The sequence below is a fragment of the Manis pentadactyla genome, chromosome 4 (assembly GCF_030020395.1).
Source record: "Manis pentadactyla isolate mManPen7 chromosome 4, mManPen7.hap1, whole genome shotgun sequence".
Classification (NCBI taxonomy): domain Eukaryota; kingdom Metazoa; phylum Chordata; class Mammalia; order Pholidota; family Manidae; genus Manis; species Manis pentadactyla.
The window spans coordinates 119,933,055-119,953,989 of NC_080022.1; the positions used below are offsets into that span (position 1 = coordinate 119,933,055).

The following is a 20,935-nucleotide window of genomic DNA, read 5'->3' on the forward strand; positions in this document are numbered from 1 at the left end:
GCTCCACTTCCTTTCCTTCCTGACAGTGGTTGGCTGAACCTTTCGTCCTTGGGCGAGGCCACTCTGCGGTCCCCTTCAAGCCTCTCGCTCGCTCAGAATCGTGCTCCGAGGGCTGTGCGAACGCTTCCGGGTCGCGCGGCGCCAGCCCCACGAGTCATGTGATTCCGAAATGGCAGAACCGCGGTAGCTTGCTCTGCGTTGTGGCGTCCGAAGAGTCGCGACGGTTTCTGCTCTCAGGCCTGGGGGCGGCAGCGCGCGTCTGGTCCCGGCGGCGGGCCGTATCCCTGCGTTAGGTACCGGTTCAGGGCTGGGGCTGTTGCTGTCACAGTGGGTTCCGGGGAAGTGCCGGTGACCTCGCTGCAGGCCCCCTGCGCTGGCCGCGCTCACCCGAGGAGGAGGAGGAGGAGCAGGACAACCGGCCTCCCAGGTCTTATGCACCTGCGGAGTACATGAGGCTTCCGTGGGCCCTGGAGGAGCTACACCTCTGAGGGGGCTGTGGGAGTTCCACTGGTGTATTAAAAGTATTCTACGTTTGACGGCGCAAAGAAGATAGCAAGGAGTTTGCTTCATCCTCCAGAGGCCGGCTTCCACGCGTTCTTTCCCACTTCCTCTCAATGTTCTCTTCATATATCTGGAAATATGATCAGCGCCCCTGACGTTGTGGCCTTCACTAAAGAGGAAGAGTACGAGGAGGAGCCTTACAATGAGCCGGCCCTGCCGGAGGAGTACTCGGTGCCTCTCTTACCCTTCGCCAGCCAAGGGGCCAACCCATGGTCCAAACTGTCCGGGGCCAAGTTCTCCCGGGACTTCATCCTTATTTCCGAGTTCTCCGAGCAGGTGGGCCCGCAGCCATTGCTGACTATCCCCAATGATGCCAAAGTTTTTGGTACCTTTGATCTCAATTACTTCTCCTTGCGGATCATGTCTGTGGATTACCAGGCCTCCTTCGTGGGCCATCCCCCTGGTTCTTCCTACCCGAAGCTGAACTTCGTGGAGGATTCTAAGGTGGTACTGGGAGACTCCAAGGAGGGAGCCTTTGCGTACGTGCACCACCTTACCCTATACGACCTGGAGGCCCGTGGCTTCGTGAGGCCCTTTTGCATGGCTTATATCTCCGCCGACCAGCACAAAATCATGCAGCAGTTCCAGGAGCTTTCAGCTGAATTTTCTAAAGCTTCTGAATGCTTGAAGACAGGCAACAGGAAGGCATTTGCTGGGGAACTTGAAAAAAAACTGAAAGACTTGGATTACACCAGGACAGTGCTGCACACTGAAACTGAGATCCAGAAGAAAGCCAATGACAAAGGCTTTTACTCTTCTCAGGCAATTGAGAAAGCCAACGAACTTGCTAGTGTAGAGAAATCCATCATTGAACATCAAGATCTCCTGAAGCAGATCCGTTCATACCCTCACAGGAAGCTGAAAGGGTCTAATTTGTGTTCTGGGGAGATGGAGCCCACTCAGGATCAGGCTGACCAGGCAGCCACTACCTCTAACCCTGATGAATGTGCTGACACTGACCTTTACACCTGCAGACCTGCCTACACCCCAAAACTCATTAAAGCGAAGTCTGCCAAGTGTTTTGACAAGAAATTGAAAACCCTGGAAGAGCTCTGTGACACTGAGTATTTCACCCAGACCCTGGCTCAGCTCAGCCACATTGAGCACATGTTCAGAGGAGATCTGTGCTACCTCCTTACCAGCCAGATTGACAGAGCACTCCTAAAGCAACAGTACGTAACAAACTTCCTCTTTGAAGACTTTGTGGAGGTTGATGACAGGGTGGTAGAAAAACAAGAGAGCATACCTACTAAGCCCAGTCAGGGCAGGCCACCATCCAGGTCTCTGGAACAATGTCCAATTCCTCAAGTGTTAATCAGCTTTGGCTCTTACAAGTCCAGTGTAGAGTCTGTGGTAATCAAGATGGAGCAGGAACTTGGAGAGGAGGAGTGCAAGGAAGTAGAGGTGACAGAATTGAGCAGTTTTGACCCCCAGGAAAACGTGGACTACCTGGATATGGATATGAAAGGGAGTATTAGCAGTGGTGAAAGCATAGAAGTTTTAGGCACGGAGAAGTCCACCTCTGTGCTATCCAAGTCTGACAGCCAGGCCAGTCTTACCGTGCCGTTGAGCCCCCAGGTGGTCCGGAGCAAAGCCGTCAGCCACAGGACAATCAGTGAGGACAGTATTGAAGTCCTCAGCACCTGCCCCTCTGAGGCCCTCATCCCTGATGACTTTAAGGCCAGCTACCCAAGTGCCATTAACGAAGAAGAATCATATGCAGATGATAGTGAGGGAGCCATTCACTTCCAGGCAAGCGTCAGCTCACTGGAGCTGGGTGAAATGGAGGAGGGCAGCTTAGAAAATACCCCACCCCAAACAGACTCCTCCTGCTGCATTGGGAAGGAGAGTGACAGTCTGCAGGTGCCACTCTCCATTCCAGCCCACACGTTCTTTGACGAGGATGGAGTGGTGAGCATCCCTCTGCAGCGCTACAGGCAGAAGGACCAGGGGTTCCATGTGGACTTTGCAGTGGAAAGCGCCCACCCTTCTTCCAGAGACAATAGTTCTGAAGGCTTCCCCGCTTATGCTTACGAACTAGACCCGAGCCACCTGCTGGCCAACCGAGATGTCAGTAAGACCAGCCTGGACAACAACTCAGACACCACCAGCTATGTGAGCAGTGTAGCCTCCACCAGCTCGGACAAGACTCCCTTGTCTACTCATTCTGCTGGCCCCTCTTCCGAGAAACATAAAAAGAGGGCTGGCCAGAATGCCTTAAAATTCATCCGCCAGTACCCCTTTGCCCACCCAGCCATCTACTCCCTGCTTAGCGGGAGGACACTCGTGGTCCTGGGGGAGGACGAGTCCATAGTCAGGAAGCTCGTGACAGCGCTCTCCATCTTTGTCCCAAACTGTAGCCGTTACGCCAAACCCGTGAAACACTGGGCCTCCTCCCCTTTGCACATTACGGATTTTCAGAAGTGGAAGCTTATTGGCCTGCAGAGGTAACTGGTTACCGGTGGTGGGGAAGGGCCCTGTCCAGTTCAAGATGAGGCTTCTAATGTACATCCCTCTGGGTGAGGTCAGTAAGTTCGCGTGGTGGACCCAGAATCAGGAGACCTGGCTTCAGAGTGGGCCTACCAACTCACTGTTCCTTCTGTCAAATCATTGCCTTTCTCTGACCTTCTGGTTTCTTGTCGATCACCTGAGGGTGTTGCAGTTTCTAAGTGGTTGCCAACTGTGGTCTGCAACCTGGTGGGTAAAGAATTATTTGAGAAAATTTCAAATCACAGATTCCTGGGCACCACCCTTAGAAATTATGATTCAGTTGGTCTGGGGTAAGACATGGAATTTATCTGGTGTACAGCAAGGTTTGGGAACTTCTAGATCTCTGGTCTTTGCTGATTCTGAAATTTATACTGTGGTGTAAATGACTAAAGAGAGATTCACTTCTGAGAAAAGGCTCTGGTTGCCACACCATATTGGAAGGGCAAAAGGAGTTTCTTCCACTCTGCATTCAGCAACTGTGTTCTAATTTTCTGACTCCCTCTACGTAGGTTCCTGATAGCAGTAAGGCCTCTGTCTCCCGAGTCTGTTGTGTTTGGCCTTAGGGAAGTCACCTGGACCTCTCACCCTTACTGCAGTAGGCTTTTCCTGGGGTCATGGTAATGGGATTCAAGCAAGTCCTCTTCCACTTCACGACTTGACTCACTGGCCATACTGGCAGTTGCAGGGCCGCCATCTAGAGTTATCTGAGCAAGGCCACTGCTCTGGAAGGATTCCAGGAGAGGAGGCAGACAGGTGACCAGAACCTGCCATACAGGGCATGAGAGTTCAACAGTGGAAGCATCATGTGTTCTAAGTTCACAGAGGGAGCAATACAGTGACACGTGGGAAGTGAGAGAGACCTACCTACCTACCTGGAGAAGGTCCAGGATCTTTGCCTTGAGTGGCCCAGAGGGTGGGATTGCCAGTGTGGGGGAAGAGTGAGGACATGGAACTTGGTGTGACATGCCTGAGACACCCGGACGAGGCCTGTTCTGTAGGTATTGGAGGAAACCACCAGTCCAGCTCTTGCTTAGGGATGCAGGAGTTGAGGCTTGGGGAGGTGGATGACCGCACCAGGTGCCCTTGCAGGCTTTGCTCCTCCTGTCCCTCTGCTGATGCCACTCCTGCTCTAGAGTTTAACCAGTCTGTCCTGGGAAGGGAAGGGCCAGTCAGGGATTGTGTTTTGCTACTGGTCTCAGTAGAATGGTAGCTGAGTATCCCTCACATGCACACATCTGTTCTCCGACTCCCCTTGCCCCAACCTTTGACCTTTCACTTGCTTACCTCAAAAGGTGGGGACTCTTAATATACACATCTGTCTATTGGGATGAGCTGGCTTCCCCAGGACCAGGCTCAGGACGGTGTCGCCCCTCCTGAGGCTCCCCCTAGCATCCCTTAGAGTGCGCTGGAATAGCAGAAGGGCTTCATCTCACGGCAGCACCCCTCACCTGGGCCCCTGACTGGCATGCCGTGTTGAGAAGGAGCCTAAGGCCCAGGCTGTGCTGCACTGGAAAGCCTGCCATGATTGATTGCTTCTGTCTGGGTGCAGGAAAGGGCACTGGCAGCTGGGCAATGATTTGGCACCCTGGAGTGGGGGTGAGGGTGTGTGTGAGGTGGTCCGAGTCCTGCCTGGGCCAGCCCTACCACTGTTCATCACAGTGGGCACCTGGGCAGGGCACTCCTCCACACAAGGCGTGTTCCTGGGTTGGATCACTGATCATTTGCCAAATATTGATTGAGGGCTGCTCAGTGCCAGGACTAGAGGGTGAGTCAGCCATGGCGCATCCTGTGGCTGGGTGAGCACGGCCTCTGTGGAGGCCCCTCAGTCCAGCCCAGCCCTGTCCCCACTCTGTCAGCCTGACCTCTCTGAGGCTGTTTCCACCTGTAGATAGCTGACCAGACCTGCGTGTGAGGGCAGATACGGGAGGGCCTGTTGCCCCTGGTGTGTTCTTGAGTGTGAGCGCTCCTCCAGTACCCTGGCAGGGGTGTGGAGAGGCTTCAGGAACGCAGGCCAGGGTAGCGGGGCTGAGTGGCCCTCACCAGCCAGACCTCAAAGCCTTTCAGCATCCCTCCAAGAGGGCAAGAAGCCCATCCTAACTGAGCAAGGGATGTTTGAGACCTTTGCAAAGAATTCCAAATAGGACAGTGCCTGACTACTTGTCCTGCTACTCTCCTCAAACCTCCTGAACATACACAGGTGTTGGGAACTGGGAACATTACCTCCAGAAGGTCCTGCTCCGGCATGAGGTATGAGGGCCTTGTTCCCTAGGGGACAAGACACAGAAGGGTCTGCTGAGGGGCCAGAAACGGAGTGGAGACTAGATTTGCTCCACCTGAGTTGTCCTGGGAGGCGAGGAGCAGATACAAAGATACGATATGAAAGTGTCCTGAGGTGGAAAGCCGGGAGTTGCAGTCTCTGGCAGTTAGGGAGGCAGTGGGAGTGTGAGCTCGGGTCCCGGTGCTGCATTACTAGCTGTGTTGTTGCGGACTCATTACCTCCTTATTCATCCAGCAAAGCTTGTCAAACAAATCCGTGAGTGGGCCTTCAGGTGGCCACTGTGCGGAGCAGAAGGAAAGGTTAATAGGAGAGTGTGAGGCCCTGGAGCCTCTTCCCATGTTGTCTGGCCTCCTGACGAGAGACTTTGATGAGGAGGAGGAGTTAGAAGGAGCAGCATCTTCTAAGAGTGGTGTCACCGTCGCGGGTGTCAGGGCTGCCCCAGGGTGGGGCTGGGCCTGAAGCGAGGGCGTTTAGTGGGAGTGGAAGGCAGGAAGATGGGGTGAGGCCTGGCCATGCTGCTGGGGCAAGGCCTGGCCATGCTGCTGGGGCAGAGCCTTAGGGCTGGGACATCCCAAACTCGAAGAGGCACTTGGCCCGCCTGTGGCCTGGCCTCCCTGGGATGCGGTCCAGAGCCCACTGCTCTCCTGGGTCTCAGGATGCAAGGCCTGTGAGGCTGGCTCTCTGCTTTCCTGCCACTGACCCTGCTCCTGCTGTGGTCTGGAATACCTTCCGCAGCTCCCAGAGCCCACTGCTCATCCTGGGTCTCAGGATGCAAGGCCTGCTGGCAAGGCCCAATTTGGAGGCCACTCCTACAGGACCTTCCTGGCCCCGGGCCTCTCCTGTGGGTGCTGAGCCCATGCCACCCTTCACTCAGTGTGCTGTATGTGTCTTTTCTTCCCAGTCAGACCAGGCTCATTTATTGCCTGCATAGCCCTCAGATCACTGCCTGGTAAATAGTAGATACACAGTTACTGGCTATTAACTATACAAAGAGATAACCATGCCCAGGAAGGAAAAAAATGTTAGGATGTTACCTTGGTCCCAAGTAACTGTCAGTCCTTTTTACACAACATCTTCAGTGTAACACAAGCCCTAAATTTCAGAGACGAGTCAGTCTGTGAAATCTCTAGTCAGCCAGCCATTTGCCAGACTGCAGTGCAGCCCTGGCCTTTCTGAGAAAGAGGACTAAGGGTTTTAAGGAGCCACTTACTGAGACTGACCACTCCATCCTCCTTTCCTCACTGAACAAACCCTGCCCGCCTGCCTCTGATGTGTGTGCCTGGTACTGGGCAGTGTGGGCAGGAGTCATATCGGATACAGTTCTGGGCCAGCAGAAGCTGCTGTCGAGCAGGAGAGACCGGTCACCACACTGGCCAGGGCTAGGCTGATCTGAGGGCCGGGCACTCCCTAAGCACAACTCCGTCTGTCTGCAGTGACCCCATGAGGTAGGAACTGTTCTCTCTGTCTTACAGGGGAGGCTCAGAGGTCACAGGGCAAGAAAGAGGAGCAGAGGAGGAGATGGGAGATGGCTGGGTAAGGTTTGAATGTATAAGCCAAGTACAATAGGGAGGCAAGAGTATTCCAGGCTGGGCAAACAGGGCCCTGACCTTGAGGCCTTCCCGAAAGCTTGGCATGGCTGCAAGGGGGAGTCACCCGGGAAGTCACAGGTCATGCAGGGCCTGTGGGCCACACCAGGGCACTTGAACTTGGTGGTGAGGATGGCGAGGAGCCCTTGGATGATGATGATGATGTTTGGTTTCCAGACATAGCCAGTGAGTGTTGGCCTGAAAACAGGAAGGCCCTCTCCAAGCTTTTCCTCCGTAGTCTTTTCCCTTGCCCTTCCTACTGACCTGGGCCTGTGTGTTTCAGAGTGGCGTCCCCTGCCAGTGCTGGCACCCTCCATGCCCTGGGCCGCTACAGCCGCTATGTGAGCGTCCTGGACCTGGACAACAAAACCCTGCGCTGTCCCCTCTACAGAGGCACCCTTGTGCCCCGGCTGGCAGACCACCGCACTCAGATCAGGCGGGGCAGCACCTACTACCTGCATGTCCAGAGCATGCTCACCCAGCTCTGCTCCAAGGCCTTCCTCTACGCTTTCTGCCACCACCTGCACCTGCCTGCCCATGACAGGGAGACAGACGGACTGGTTACCAGCCGCCAGGCAAGCTTCCTGAAGCTGAGCCTGGGTCTGGTGAGTGAAGATGTTAAAGTTGTCCAGTACCTGGCTGAGCTGCTGAAGCTGCACTATACGCAGGAGTCTCCTGGAACCAGCCACCCCACACTCAGGTTTGACTATGTGCGCAGCTTTTTGTACAAAATCTGAGGTCCCAGCCACTGTGACCAAGGCCTGTGACTCAGGGTACAGGGAGGGGAGGGATTGGCATGACCAGCAGTCCTCTGAGCTGTTCAGACTTCTGGTGTCGTCGGTGGGAAGGAAACCAAGGTAGCAGCTGTGGCTCCAGGCAGCTTGTGAGCTGGATTTGGGCAGGGGTTGGCCTGGCTCTCGCTGAGGACGTCTGTAAGGACAGTAACAGGGCTCTTAGCTTCCTGGGGAGGAGTGCCCTGGGGTCGGGAGTGGGTCACTTGGCTTCCTGAGGACTGGTAGCCGGGGCAGAAGAAAACCACCAGTCCCTCAATGGGTGATGAGATGAGGGGCGTGAGGGTAAAGTCTGGCTGGGGGGAGCATGCTGGCCACATTCAGCTCTGCCAAGCACTCGACTGGCAGAATCAAAAGAAGCAGCCTGTTAACTGGAGTGACTGGTTGGAAAACAGTACCACAGAACATCCTTTGCCCCATTCAGACCCTAACTGGCCCATCCTTGGCCTCTATGGCCTGTCATCCCCAGGGGTCCCTGAAGGAGTGAGAAGGTGGGAAAGAAGCTCAGCTGTGGCTGGAGTGGAAAGCACATGATCACCAGGCCCCACAGCTGCAGGGAGAGCAAGCAGCCCATCCTGGCCATGCGTCCCTACCCTTGGATGGCTCTGGGGACTCACTTCCTCGGTTAGCAGGAGTGACTGAAGTCATCACTAGTCTCCAGTTCTGAGAACTGCTTTCAGAGGTGGAGAGCCTGGGAGATGGGCAGGGCTAGGGTGCCACAAGCCCATCACCACTGTGCAAGCGAAGTGCCAGCAGACTGTGGGGCCCAGCCCATCAGCTCTGTCCTCCTGGGGAAGGTCTGCAGACATGCAGGAGCTCGGCAGAGGTCATACCCCATCCTCCACCACGGCAAACCTTTGTAACCACTTCGCTACCTCTCGCAGGTCTGTGGGCGTCTGAGCTCTGTTCGGTTGGCTCATCTGGGTGGGCACCCAGCTGATGATAGGGTGTGGGAGGGTCCCTTCTAGGAGGAGGAAGGCCTCCTGCTGTGGCTGCCTCAGAGGCTGTGCAGCCTGGAATGTGCACACCTCACCACTACTCACTTCCCACCCTGTCTCCTCACCTAACTCCCACTCCTAGTTCCCCTAAGAATGTTCCTTTCCCTCCATGAGTCTCCCTAAGTATGCTCCCCCACTGAGTACCCCCTTCACGTAAGGAGAGGATCCATCATTCCTGCACCCCTCATTCACCCACTATGATCTGAGGCTCCTTCCACACTTGCCACTGGCATGCAAATAGAGGGCTTCTTGCAACCTTGAAGATTTTTTTTAAAATTTTTTATTAAGGTATGATCGATATACACTCTTATGAAAGTTTCACGTGAAAAACAATGTGTTTACTACATTTACCCATATTATCAGGTCCCCACCCATACCCCAATGCAGTCACTGTCTGTCAGTGCATCAAGTTGCCAGAGATCCAATATGTGCCTTCTCTGTGATACACTGTTCTCTCCGTGATCCCCCACACCATGTGTACTAAACATAATACCCCTCAGTCCCCTTCTTCTTCCCTGCCCGCCCTCCCACATCCCTCCCCTTTGGTAACCCATGGTTCATTCTTGGAGTCTCCGAGCCTGCTGCTATTTTGTTCCTTCAGTTTTGCTTCATTGTTATACTCCACAAATGAGGGCAATCATTTGGCATTTGTCTTTCTACGCCTGGCTTATTTCACTGAGCATAATGTCCTCCAGCTCCATCCATGTTGTTACAAATGGCACGATTTCTTTCTTTCTTATGGCTGGATAGTATTCCATTGTATATATGTACCACATCTTCTTTATCCATTCATCTACTGATGGACACTTAGGTTCCTTCCATATCATGGCTATTGTAAAAAGTGCTGCGATAAACATAGGGGTGCATATGTCTTTTTGAATCTGAGAAGTTGTATTCTTTGGGTATATTCCAAGGTGTGGGATTCCAGGGTCAAACGGTATTTCTATTGCTAGTTATTTGAGGAACCTCCATATTGCTTTCCACAATGGTTGAACTAGCTTACATTCCCACCATCAGTGTAGGAGGGTCCCCCTTTCTCTGCATCCTCGCCAACATTTGTTGTTCTTAGTCTTTTCGATGCTGGCCAACCCTCCTTGTGTGAGATGATATCTAATTGTGGTTTTAATTTGAATTTCCCTGATGATTAGTGATGTAGAGCATCTTTTCATGTGTCTGTTGGCCATCTGTATTTCTTCTTTGGAGAACAGTCTCTTCATATCCTCTGCCCATTTGTTAATCGGGTTATTTGCTTTTTGGGTGTTGAGGTGTGTAGGTTCTTTATATATTTTGGATGTTAACCCCTTGTCGGATATGTCATTTACCAATATATTCTCCCATATTGTAGGATGCCTTTTTGTTTTGTTGATGATATCCTTTGCTGTACAAAAACTTTTTAGTTTGATGTAGTCCCATGAGTTCATTTTTGCTTTTGTTTCCCTTTCTCAAGGAGATGGGTTCAGGAAGAAGTTCTCATGCTTATATTCAGGAGATGTTGCCTGTTGTCTTCTAAGAGTTTTATGGTTTCATGACTTACATTCAAGTCTTTAATCCATTTCGATTTTACTTTTGTGTATGGGGTTAAACAATAATCCAGTTCATTCTCTTGCATGTTGCTGTCCAGTTTTGCCAACACCAGCTGTTGAAGAGACTGTCATTTGTCATTTCCCCATTGTATGTCCACAGCTCCTTTATCATATTAATTGGCCATATCTGGTTGGGTTTATATCAGGGCTCTCTAGTCTGTTCCATTGGTCTATGGGTCTGTTCTTGTGCCAGTACCAAATTGTCTTGATTACTGTGGCTTTGTAGTAGAGCTTGAAGTTGGGGAGCGTAATTCCCCTTGCTTTATTCTTCCTTCTCAGGATTGCTTTGGCTATTCGAGGTCTTTTGTGGTTCCATATGAATTTTAGGATGATTTTCTTTAGTTCGTTGAACAATGCTGTTGGTATTTTAATAGGAATTGCTTTGAATCTATAGATTGCTTTAGGTAGGATGGCCATTTTGACAGCATTAATTCTTCCTATCCATGAGCATGGGATGTGTTTCCATTTATTGGTATCTTCTTTAATTTCTCTCATGAGTGTCTTCTAGTTTTCAGAGTATAGGTCTTTCACTTCCTTGGTTAGGTTGATTCCTAGGTATTTTATTCTTTTTGATGCAATTGTGAATGGAATTGTTTTCCTGATTTCTCTCTGCTAGTTCATTGTTAGTGTATAGGAAAGCAACAGATTTCTGTGTATTAATTTTGTGTCCTGCACCTTTGCTGAATTCAGATATTAGAGATCTAGTAGTTTTGGAGTGGATTTCTTAGGGTTTTTTATGTACAATATCATGTTATCTGCAAACAGGGACAGTTTAACTTCTTCCTTGCCAATCTGGATGCCTTTTATTTCTTTGTGTTGTCTGATTGCTGTGGCTAGGCCCTCGAGTACTATGTTGAATAGAAGTGGGAAGAGTGGGCATCCTTGTCTTGTTCCCAATCTTAAAGGAAAAGCTTTCAACTTCTCGCTGTTAAGTATAATGTTGGCTGTGGGTTTGTCATATATGGCCTATATTATGTTGAGGTACTTGCCCTCTATTCCCATTTTGTTGAGAGTTTTTATCATGAATGGATGTTGAATTTTGTCAAATGCTTTTTCAGCGTCTATGGAGATGATCATGTTGGTTTTGTCCTTTTTGTTGATGTGGTGGATGATGTTGATGGATTTTCGAATGTTGTACCATCCTTGCATCCCTGGAATAAATCCTACTTGATCATGATGGATGATCTTTTTGATGTATTTTTGAATTCGGTTTGCTTATATGTTGTTGAGTATTTTTGTATCTATGTTCATCAGGGATATTGGTCTGTAATTTTCTTTTTTTGTGGTGTTTTTGCCTGGTTTTGATATTAGAGTGATGCTGGCCTCATAGAATGAGTTTGGAAGTATTCCCTCCTCTTCTATTTTTTGGAAAACCTTAAGGAGAATGGGTATTAAGTCTTCACTAAATGTTTGATAAAATTCAGCGGTGAAGCCATCTGGTCCAGGCATTTTGTTCTTAGGTAGGTTTTTGATTACCAGTTCAATTTCATTGTTGGTAATTGGTCTGTTCAGATTTTCTGTTTCTTCCTTGGTCAGCTTTGGAAGGTTGTATTTTTCTAGAAAGTTGTCCATTTCTTCTAGGTTATCCAGTCTGTTAGCATATAATTTTTCATAGTATTCTCTAAGAATTCTTTGTGTTTCTATGATGTCCTTAGTGATTTTTCCTTTCTCATTTCTGATTCTGTTTATTTGTGTAGACTCTCTTTTTTTCTTGGTAAGTCTGGCTAGGGGTTTATCTATTTTGTTTATTTTCTCGAAGAACCAGCTCTTGCTTTCATTGATTCTTTCTATTGTTTTATTCTTCTCAATTTCATTTATTTCTGCTCTAATCTTTATTATGTCCCTCCTTCTACTGACTTTGGGCCTCATTTGTTGTTCTTTTTCTAGTTTCATTAATTGTGAGTTTAGACTGCTCATATGGGATTGTTATTCTTTCTTGAGGTCAGCCTGTATTGCAATATACTTTCCTCTTAGCACGGCCTTTGCTGCATCCCACAGATTTTGCAGTGTTGAATTATTGTTGTCATTTGTCTCCATTTATTGCTTGATCTCTGTTTTTATTTGGTCATTGATCAATTGGTTATTTAGGAGCATGTTGTGAAGCCTCCATGTGTTTGTGGGATTTTTCATTTTCTTTGCTTAATTTATTTCTAGTTTCATACCTTTGTGGTCTGAGAAACTGGTTGGTACAATTTCAATCTTTTTGAATTTACGTAGGCTCTTTTTGTGGCCAATAATGATTTATTCTTGAGAATGTGTATTCTCTTGCTTTTGGGTGGAGAGTTCTGTAGATGTCCATTAGGTCCATCTGTTCTATTGTGTTGTTCTGTGCCTCTGTCTCCTTACTTATCTTCTGTCTGGTTGATCTGTCCTTTGGAGTGAGTGGAGTGTTGAAGTCTCCTAGAATGAATGCATTGCATTCTATTTCCTGCTTTAATTCTGATAGTATTTGTTTCACATATGTGGTTGCTCCTGTGTTGGGAGCATAGATATTTATAATGGTTATATCTTCTTGTTGGATTGACCCTTTATCATTATGTAATGTCCTTTTTTGTCTCTTGTTACTTTCTGTGTTTTGAAGTCTATTTTGTCTGATATAAGTACTGCAACTCCTGCTTTTTTCTGTTAGTTACATGAAATATCTTTTTCCATCCCTTCACTTTTAGTCTGTGTATGTCTTTGGGTTTAAAGTGAGTCTCTTGCAAGCAGCATATAGATGGGTCGTGTTTTTTTATCCATTCAGTCACTCTATGTCTTTTGATTGGTGCATTCAATCCATTTACATTTAGGGTGATAATCAATAGGTATGTACTTATTGCCATTACAGGCTTTAGATTCGTGGTTACCAAAGGTTCAAGGTTAATTTCCTTACTATCTAAGAGTCTAACTTAACTCACTTAGGATGCTGTTACAAACACAATCTAAAGGTTCTTTTCTTTTTCTCCTCCTTTTTCTTCCTCCTCCACTCTTTATATATTAGGTATCATATTCTGTATTCTTTGTCTATCCCTTGATTGACTTTGGGGATAGTTAATTTAATTTTGCATTTGCTTAGTAATTAGCTGTTCTACTTTCTTTACTGTGGTTTTATTTCCTCTGGTGACAGCTATTAAACCTCAGGAACACTTCCATCTATAGCAGTCCCCCCAAAATAGACTGTAGAGATGGTTTGTGGGAGGTAAATTCTCTCAGCTTTTGCTTATCTGGAAATTGTTTAATCCCTCCTTCAAATTTAAATCATAATTTCACCAGATAAAGTAATCTTGGTTCCAGGCCCTTCTGCTTCATTGCATTAAACACATCATGCCATTGCCATCTGGCCTGTAAGGTTTCTGCTGCGAAATCTGATGTTAGCCTGATGGGCTTTCCTTTGTATATGATCTTATTTCTCTCTCTGGCGCTTTTAATAGTCTGTCCTTATCCTTGATCTTTCCCATTTTAATTACTGTATGTCTTGGTGTTGTCTTCCGTGGGTCCCTTGTGTTGGGAGATCTGTGGATCTCCATGGCTGAGAGAATATCTCCTTCTCCAGACTGGGGAAGTTTGCAGCAACTACCTCCTCAAAGACAGTTTCTATCCCTTCTCTCTCTCTTCTTCTTCTGGTATCCCTGTAATGCGAATATTGTTCCGTTTGGATTGGTCACACAGTTCTCTCAATATTCTTTCATTCTTAGAGATCCTTTTTTTCTCTCTGTGCCTCAGCTTCTTTGTATTCCTCTTCTCTAGTTTCTATTTGATTTATCGTCTCCTCCACCATATCCAACCTGCTTTTAATACCCTCCATTGTGCTCTTCAACAATTGGATCTCTGACCGGCATTCATTCCTGAGTTCTTGGATATCTTTCCGTACCTCCATTCGCATGTTGATGATTTTTATTTTGAACTCCCTTTTAGGAAGAGTCATAAGGTCCATGTCATTTAAATCTTTCTCTGGAGTTATATTAATTTTACTCTGGACCAGTTTCCTTTGACGTTTCATATTTGTATATGGCGTCCTCTAGTGTCCAGAAGCTCTACTCTGGAGCTGCTCAGCCCCTGAAGCAATGTCGGTGGTAGCAGGGGAGCAGTATTGGTGCCTGAGGGGAGGAAAGAGCTGTTTCCTGCTTCCCAGCTGCTGTGCTTGCCTGAGCCAGTGGGTTGAGCACACAGGTATAAGCTTTTGTCCCAGAGCAGCCAGATTTGGATCCCTGCTTTCCACAAGCAGCTGGAATTTCAATCTCTCCAGGAATTCTACCTGTATTAGCTTTCCAGTCCCGTAATCATGTGAGTCTCATGAAAGCACCATGAAATGTAGGTTTGTGTTCCCAGAGCAGATCTCCGGAGCTAGGTATTCACCAGTCCCAGGCCTCCACTCCCTCCCTGCTCCGTTTCTCTTCCACCGGTGAGCTGGGGTGGTGGAAGGGCTCAGGTCCTGCAGAGCCACAGCTCTGGTACGTTAACCCGTTCAGTGAGGTCTGCTCTTTTCTGGAGGTGTGTGCAGTCTGACTCTGTCCTCTTTCCTGTTGCTTTCTCAGGATTAGTTGCACCAACTATATTTTCTATTTGTATACAGTTTTAGGAGGAACTTCTGTCTCTCCTCTCATGCCGCCATCCTTAATCCTCCCTCTGTTTTGCAACCTTGAAGATTTTTAATGTATTTTTGTTATGGCTGTTCTTTCCCCTAAGTAAGATGACTTAGTATTACTGATTTTAATTTTGTTCCAAGAAAATTGTGATAAAACAGGCCCAAGCAAGCAAGAAGTGGTTCCTCCTAAGCACACATGTACGTGCACCTATCAGCACCATGTTCCATTTAGTTGGGGTCCTGCTGTTGAGACCTGGTCTACCCATCAGCTTTGTGGCACACCTTTGAGGTCAGGCACGGGAGGCAGAAAGCCCTGCCGACCTAGGAGGTTTTGTGACCACTCCTGTGGTCCCTCCCTTGGGCAGGTCCTCTGCACAAGGATATGGCGTGTTGGCTTCTAGCAGTTGTTGTCCGGCCAGAGTCCCCATTTGCATCAAGAGGTATGACTTTGCTTCTGAGGCTGTGATGGGGAGCCTTTTGTGATGGATGGTGCCTGCACTCATGGGTTTCCTTTGTACCTGTACCTGCTGGACGTGTTGACACACAGAAGAGTCACCAGGATGTCTCGGCCAGTTTTAAATGTGAAGTGTGTCTCTGCATGTGGGGGGCGCTGCACGGAAGCCTGTTTCTTCTGTGAGCTCCCCTCCCTCGTGTTCAAGATGCTGCTTGTGTTCTAACTCTAGTTTCTAACTCTAGTGGCTGGCTAACTGCTGTCTACTTATGCCTCCAGGAACATGACCTTAGGACATTTGATCTCCAAGGGAGGAAAGGTCTGTGGGGTCCCAGGGACAGGGATGCGTGATTCTGGCACAGCGCTGCTATTCCTGTTCCTGTTCCACACCAACCTGTGTTAACACTGATAAGGGCAGGTCCGTCACACTTGGACTTCTGGAAGCCAAAGCCACGCCTTACCATTGTCAGAGGTAGGCATACCTGGGGGGGGGGGGTGTTTGCTCAGAAGCTCTGCCTCAAGGTCAGCTCAGGGCCCCTGGCCTCCCAGCCAGAGACCAGGAGGGGGTGAGCAGAACAGCTGTCCCGTGGGGCCCATCACAGGAAGGGCAATGGGGAGCATGTCACTTGAGTCATTTCTTCATGAAGAAGTAAAGTTGGCTTCACTGAACTAGTGGTTAAACTCCAGGATTTAAATTTTGGTTAAAATCTGACTTTTCAGTGTGGCAATTTTAAAGGACTGCTTGATGCCAAGTATGTTTCTTTTCAAAGGGATCTTACAGTGGTACTAGGACTGAGCCACTCTGGGCAGAGCCAGTTGCTGAGCCTGAGAGGCTGCCCCCCACCCCCTACCCCTTTGGAGAGTGGGAACCTATGAGAAGTCATGTCTGTAAATCTTAATGGTGGGGAGCCCTCTGCAGTGAGGCGAATCTCTTCAAGAGTTTTCATTTTAGGTTTTTCTCTAGTAATAAGTCAATAAACTTCACTAAAACATTTTTTTTTGGTATCATTGATCTACAGTTACATGAGGAACATTATGTTTACTAGACTCCCCCCTTCACCAAGTTCCCCCACATACCCCATTGCAGTCACTGTCCATCAGCGTAGTAAGATGCTGTAGAATCACTACCTGTCCTCTCTGTGCTGTACAGCCTTCCCCATGCCCCCTGCATTATGCATGCTAATCGTAAGGCCCCCTTTCTTCTTCCCCCTTCTCCCTCCCTTCCCACCCGTCCTCCCCGGTCCCTTTCCCTTTGGTAACTGTTAGTCCATTCTTGGGTTCTGTGAGTCTGCTGCTGTTTTGCTCCTACAGTTTTTTCTTTGTTCTTACACTCCACAGATGAGTGAAACCATTTGATACTTGTCTTTCTCCACCTGGTCAATAAAACATTTTTAAAAACACTTTCCAGAAAATAGAGGTATCAGTGCCCCTTACTACTTTTTCAGGCCCATCACTTTCAAGGCTGGGCAGTAAAACACCTGAGGTTTTCTCCATCACCCCAGCCCCTTAAAGCAGTTGGGCTAGGAAACCTGACCAGACTGGCAGTTACACAGTGGTGACTTCCAGAAGCCCTGCTTAGACATGAGCAAAGGCTTCGTAGTGCTTGGGGCGCTCTGGTCAGTGTGCTGTCCTCTGCCTCACCATTCCCCTAGGGACTGTGCTCCTCCAGTGGGGTCTTTGGGTTTAGAAGTTGGGACTTTGCCATAATTTTCTGCAATGGCTGCAGTTACACATTGCACCAGAATTTGGAAGTGAACCGTAATAGCTCACCTGTCATTTTCCATCTACCTTTTAACTTCCTTGTTGCTATATTCAAAGTATAGTAGATTTCAATCCCAAACAAACAGTAAATCCCATTTCAAAATCCTAGGAAGGCCAGTAGATTCTACCCAAAGCACCAGGGTCACTGCACTTCAGTGACGTGTTTCTGGAAGCTAGGAGTGGTCTTGGTGATCTTGCATGCAAACTGCCCACCCACTTGTGCCAGGGCTGGCTGCATGCCCCACGCCCAGGCCTGATGCTGCATGGCAGGCCAGCTGCCCATGAGTCTGCTCAGCTGGTGGGGGATGCACCGCTGGGCAGGTTTGGATGGCCTTCAGAGGAACTGATCCCCCAAGCCAGCAATCAGGTTTTACTTCCTGTCTCCCTAGAAAGTTCAGAAGAAAGTGCCTTGGTACTGGAAGCAAACCAGCCAGCTTTCTGGCCTTTGCCCAATACTGTGGTAGAAAGTGATAAAACTGGAATGAACCTTTCAAAGGTATATGGTATTAACAGCTGCCAAAGGGAAAAAGCACCAGATTCCTACTGCTGGCTGGAAGCACAGCCAGTTTCAGCTGATAAGGTTTGAGCCCTTCTCTCCGTAGATCACTGACCTAATCTGGCCCTGTCTATTAAGGTCTAGCTATGGCCATAGGAAGGAGGAAGTGGGGGTGGAGAGGGGGCTGGAATGAGCACCTGGCAGTGAATTAACCTGCTGGTATGGGGCCCTGGCTTCCTGGGAGTGACTATTCAGCTCCTAAGTGGAGGCTAAAACAGGGCTTTTAGAGATTTTCCTTTTTCCTCAGTTGGAGAGGATTCAAGCCCCTGAATGTAAGACTTTTGGCAGAATAGCTCCCAAATGGAAGGCAGTGAGGTGGAGACCCCACTCCTGCTGGAGTAAATGCCACCAGGTGTTCAATCCCAAGGGCACCTTCCAGGTAGGAGCCCAGGATGGCTAACACTGGCTGATCGGGTTAAAATAAATGCTACCTTTAAGGTTGCAGTGAAAGGCATAGTCTGTGAGGAATTCATGTTAGTTATCTTTTGGAAAGCTGTTTTGTTACTGCATGTTCCTCTGTCCCTGTGTGTGAATGTGAGTCCTACCACCACATGAGCTACGGTCATTGTTACAATGGCTGACGGCGAGAACGGTGGACATGTGCGTGACAGCAGCTCCTAGAGGCAGCTGCACTGGGGTTTAACCAGAGAAAATGCCAAACAAATAGTATGAAGTATACTTTTTAAGAAATTAATTTATTTGAGTTCGGATATTTTTGAAATACAAAAATTGGTTGTATTTTTTAAAGCTCTAATTCTTGTAGACATTCTGTGGTTAAAAATTTGTGCTTATTAAAAACAGTCACCTATGTTTTGCACTTCAGCTTTGTGAAAAATAAAGTTTCTTTGTGAAGGGGAAATTTGGTTTCCTGATTCCAGGAGGGAGCTGGATCTGTCATGTAGGGCAGGAGAGCCCCTGTGGGACGGGACTGAGCTGCCAAGGCTCTCCCGCCACCCGAGGGGGACCCTCCCACATCCTGGGTGCCGCCTTGTATAGACTTGTCTAACTTACAATTCTGTTTGAAGACACATAGCAGAAGCTTCAGGATAATTCCCTTTCCAGCTGCAATGGGCATAATTCAGTTCTTTGGCATCCCTTTGGTAACAAAATACCTAGAATGGGCAGTGAGTCTGGAAGCCCAGTAGTTCTAAGAGAAGGCTGAGTAAATTTACTAGAACCTTTCCAATAGTTTGCCTTACACCACTGTCTAAATGAATTAAGGTTAAATGGTATTTCATTTTCCGAAAATAGCTACATCTATAGCTGTGAGAAAATGAGGATCAAATTTAACTCCTCGATAACTCAAGAATTACTAACACAATTATGATTTGTGAATATGAGAAAAATCCAAAAAGAAACTCCCTCAGGGAGCACAATGTAGCTGACCAGGTCAGACCTCATTTGGGGCATCTCTTCTGTCTCTCCTCAGAAGGGCACTGGGTCCTGGGCAGTCCGGCGCTCCCCTCCTGGAGTGGGTGCACTGGGGCGGGTGTGAGCTGATAGCCCTTCTAAAAGTCAGGCAGGCCGGGCAGAGGGAAGAGAGACGCAAAGCTCTCCACTTCCTCCCTGAGGGCCCTCACGGCCTCTTGGTGCTTCTCACCTCCTGCTACTTTCTCCTTAAACTCCTTCAGGGTGGCCTTGACACCAACGTCGTTCTGGATCTGTAGAGTCAGTTCTATCCCTGTGCCAACAGAAAGGAGAGTTGGCTCTGGGCTCACCGAGGCCCTGCTGCCAAAATGCTGCCAGCAGCTGGGGGCATGACAGCTGTTGGTATTGATGTTCACCTCAGAAGTGATCAAATGCACCCCTCCTTGGACAGGACACGTTTATAAGCTTCTCAGACCAGATGATTTGCTAAAGTGATTTTTGCTGTCTCCTGTCCCCAGCACTTGGCCATGACACAGAAGTGTCCTTCAGTGACTGGGTCTCAGTGCTCGGTCACAGTTGGAAGCTCCATGCACACAGTCCAATGCCGCAAACACCCACACCTTTATCCTTACCTCTGTGAACAAACTGGGCTACTTTTTGGAAGTCTTTTTCCAAAAGTCCTCGGGATGTCAGTGCAGGGGTCCCCAGACGCAGTCCACTGGGCTGCAGTGCACTTCTGTCACCTTCAAGATAAAGAGGGTCTGTCTCGGGGCGATACTGCACTCAGCGCTGACTGCTGTGCATGTTAAAGGGGCACTTGGGCAAACAGCTGGCCTGCTGATGGTGGCTCCATATAGCTCCTGACAGCTGGGTCCCATGCCAGAGGTGGAGCAAAGACACAGGAGGCAGCTGCCTCTTTGGCAGCTCTATTTTAAATGCTGAGAAAGTTGCCTTCTGTGACAGGCCCACTCCCAAAAGTGGGGCTAGCATCTGTCGGGGAAGAGATGCGTTGCCCAGGTTACATTTACAACCCGCTGAGAAATCCAGCCTGTTTTCCAGAGGACCCTGCTTCCCTCATCCAAATGCCTTAGCACCTCAGAGCACTCACTTCCCCTCTGCCTCTCCCTCTGTCCCTGGTGGGGTTGCAGCTGCATCACAAGGAGCAGGTGGGAGGGAGCCAGGGTTTTGCTCCCATCCCACGTGGTCTGTCTGTCCCCCCAAATCACTCAATAGCTGTCTCCAGAATCAAATTACCATTAGCTCTAACTTTGGCCAGAAGAGATGCAAATGGGGGAGGTATGGAAGAGAAGACCAGGGAGGAAACTCACCTGGGCAGGTGTTCTTGTTGCAGGCAATAGAACAGGCTTCTAGCACCTTCTCAGCTCTGCCACCATCAGTGCCTTTGGATCGGAGATCCACGAGGATTAAATGGTTGTCAGAACCACCTGGAAACAAGTTGGACATGTAGGGATGCAGAAGGCCGATTCCTGTCCAGTGAAGGAATCTCTTCCTAAGAAACGAGGGTGGGGATGGAGGCTACAGCAAATGGGATAAGGAAGGTGCACACTCCTTGTCCGGAAGGCTTTTAATCACCTAAGGAAAAGATACCCAAGAGCCTAGGAGTCTGAAAGAAGGCGCAGAATAGTTTAAATGGGATGCAGTGGTGGAGAGGAGGGCTGTGAGGCTGCGGGGCAGCAGCCAGAGGCTGCCATGGCCCAACACGCCAGGTACTGGAGCAAGACCTGGAAGCTTGTCCGCTTGATCAGTGCCATTTGTGGCTTGTTTTCTTGAAAAAACCACTTGGCAATCTCCCACATGTCATTGAAGTCCATCTCCAAGGCTCCCTCTAAGGTAGCACCAGAGTAGCAGGCGGTTCGATCTACAGTAGAGGTTGGGTAACTACTCCATTCGCCAAGCACACGTCAGGTGTCAGAGTGTCAGACACTGC

The 20,935-nt window shown here is 48.9% G+C and overlaps 2 protein-coding genes across 10 annotated transcripts in view; one reads left to right on the top strand and one right to left on the bottom strand.

Annotated features, from left to right (window-relative positions):
• Positions 1-69: 69 nt before the first annotated feature.
• SMCR8 (SMCR8-C9orf72 complex subunit) lies at positions 70-18,471 on the top strand. 3 transcript variants are annotated; one of them, XM_036893994.2, is made up of 3 exons: positions 70-2,676; positions 2,922-3,008; positions 7,199-7,677. In XM_036893994.2, the coding sequence occupies exons 1-3, from the start codon at positions 640-642 to the stop codon at positions 7,454-7,456; spliced, it is 2,382 nt and encodes a 793-aa protein (XP_036749889.2). In that variant the 5' UTR covers positions 70-639; the 3' UTR covers positions 7,457-7,677. The 3 variants fall into 3 exon arrangements, with proteins under 3 accessions (XP_036749889.2, XP_036749888.2, XP_036749890.2); XM_036893993.2 differs by having other exon boundaries at positions 70-3,008; positions 7,199-18,471; XM_036893995.2 differs by lacking the exon at positions 2,922-3,008.
• The window catches only part of SHMT1 (serine hydroxymethyltransferase 1), a 34,750-nt gene continuing 32,103 nt past the window's right edge, over positions 18,289-20,935 (bottom strand). For 4 of the 7 annotated variants that reach the window (XM_036894007.2, XM_057500788.1, XM_036894004.2 and 1 more), the window contains 3 exons: positions 20,316-20,432; positions 19,620-19,748; positions 18,289-19,300 (listed from right to left, as the gene is read on the bottom strand). In XM_036894007.2, coding sequence (XP_036749902.1) covers positions 19,128-19,300; positions 19,620-19,748; positions 20,316-20,432 — 419 coding nt within the window. In that variant the 3' untranslated portion in view covers positions 18,289-19,127. The remainder of the gene's footprint in view (positions 19,301-19,619; positions 19,749-20,315; positions 20,433-20,935) is intronic. The other 3 variants (XM_057500789.1, XM_036894006.2, XM_036894005.2) reach the window with 1 other exon arrangement.

What these genes read in the sequence shown, in the direction of transcription:
- SMCR8 (XM_036893993.2), top strand. Translation starts at nt 640, where the DNA reads ATGATCAGCGCCCCTGACGTTGTGGCCTTCACTAAAGAGGAAGAGTAC. An exon ending in AAGCTTATTGGCCTGCAGAG is followed by an intron (nt 3,009 to 7,198) that starts GTAACTGGTTAC and finishes TGTGTGTTTCAG; the next exon opens with AGTGGCGTCCCCTGCCAGTG.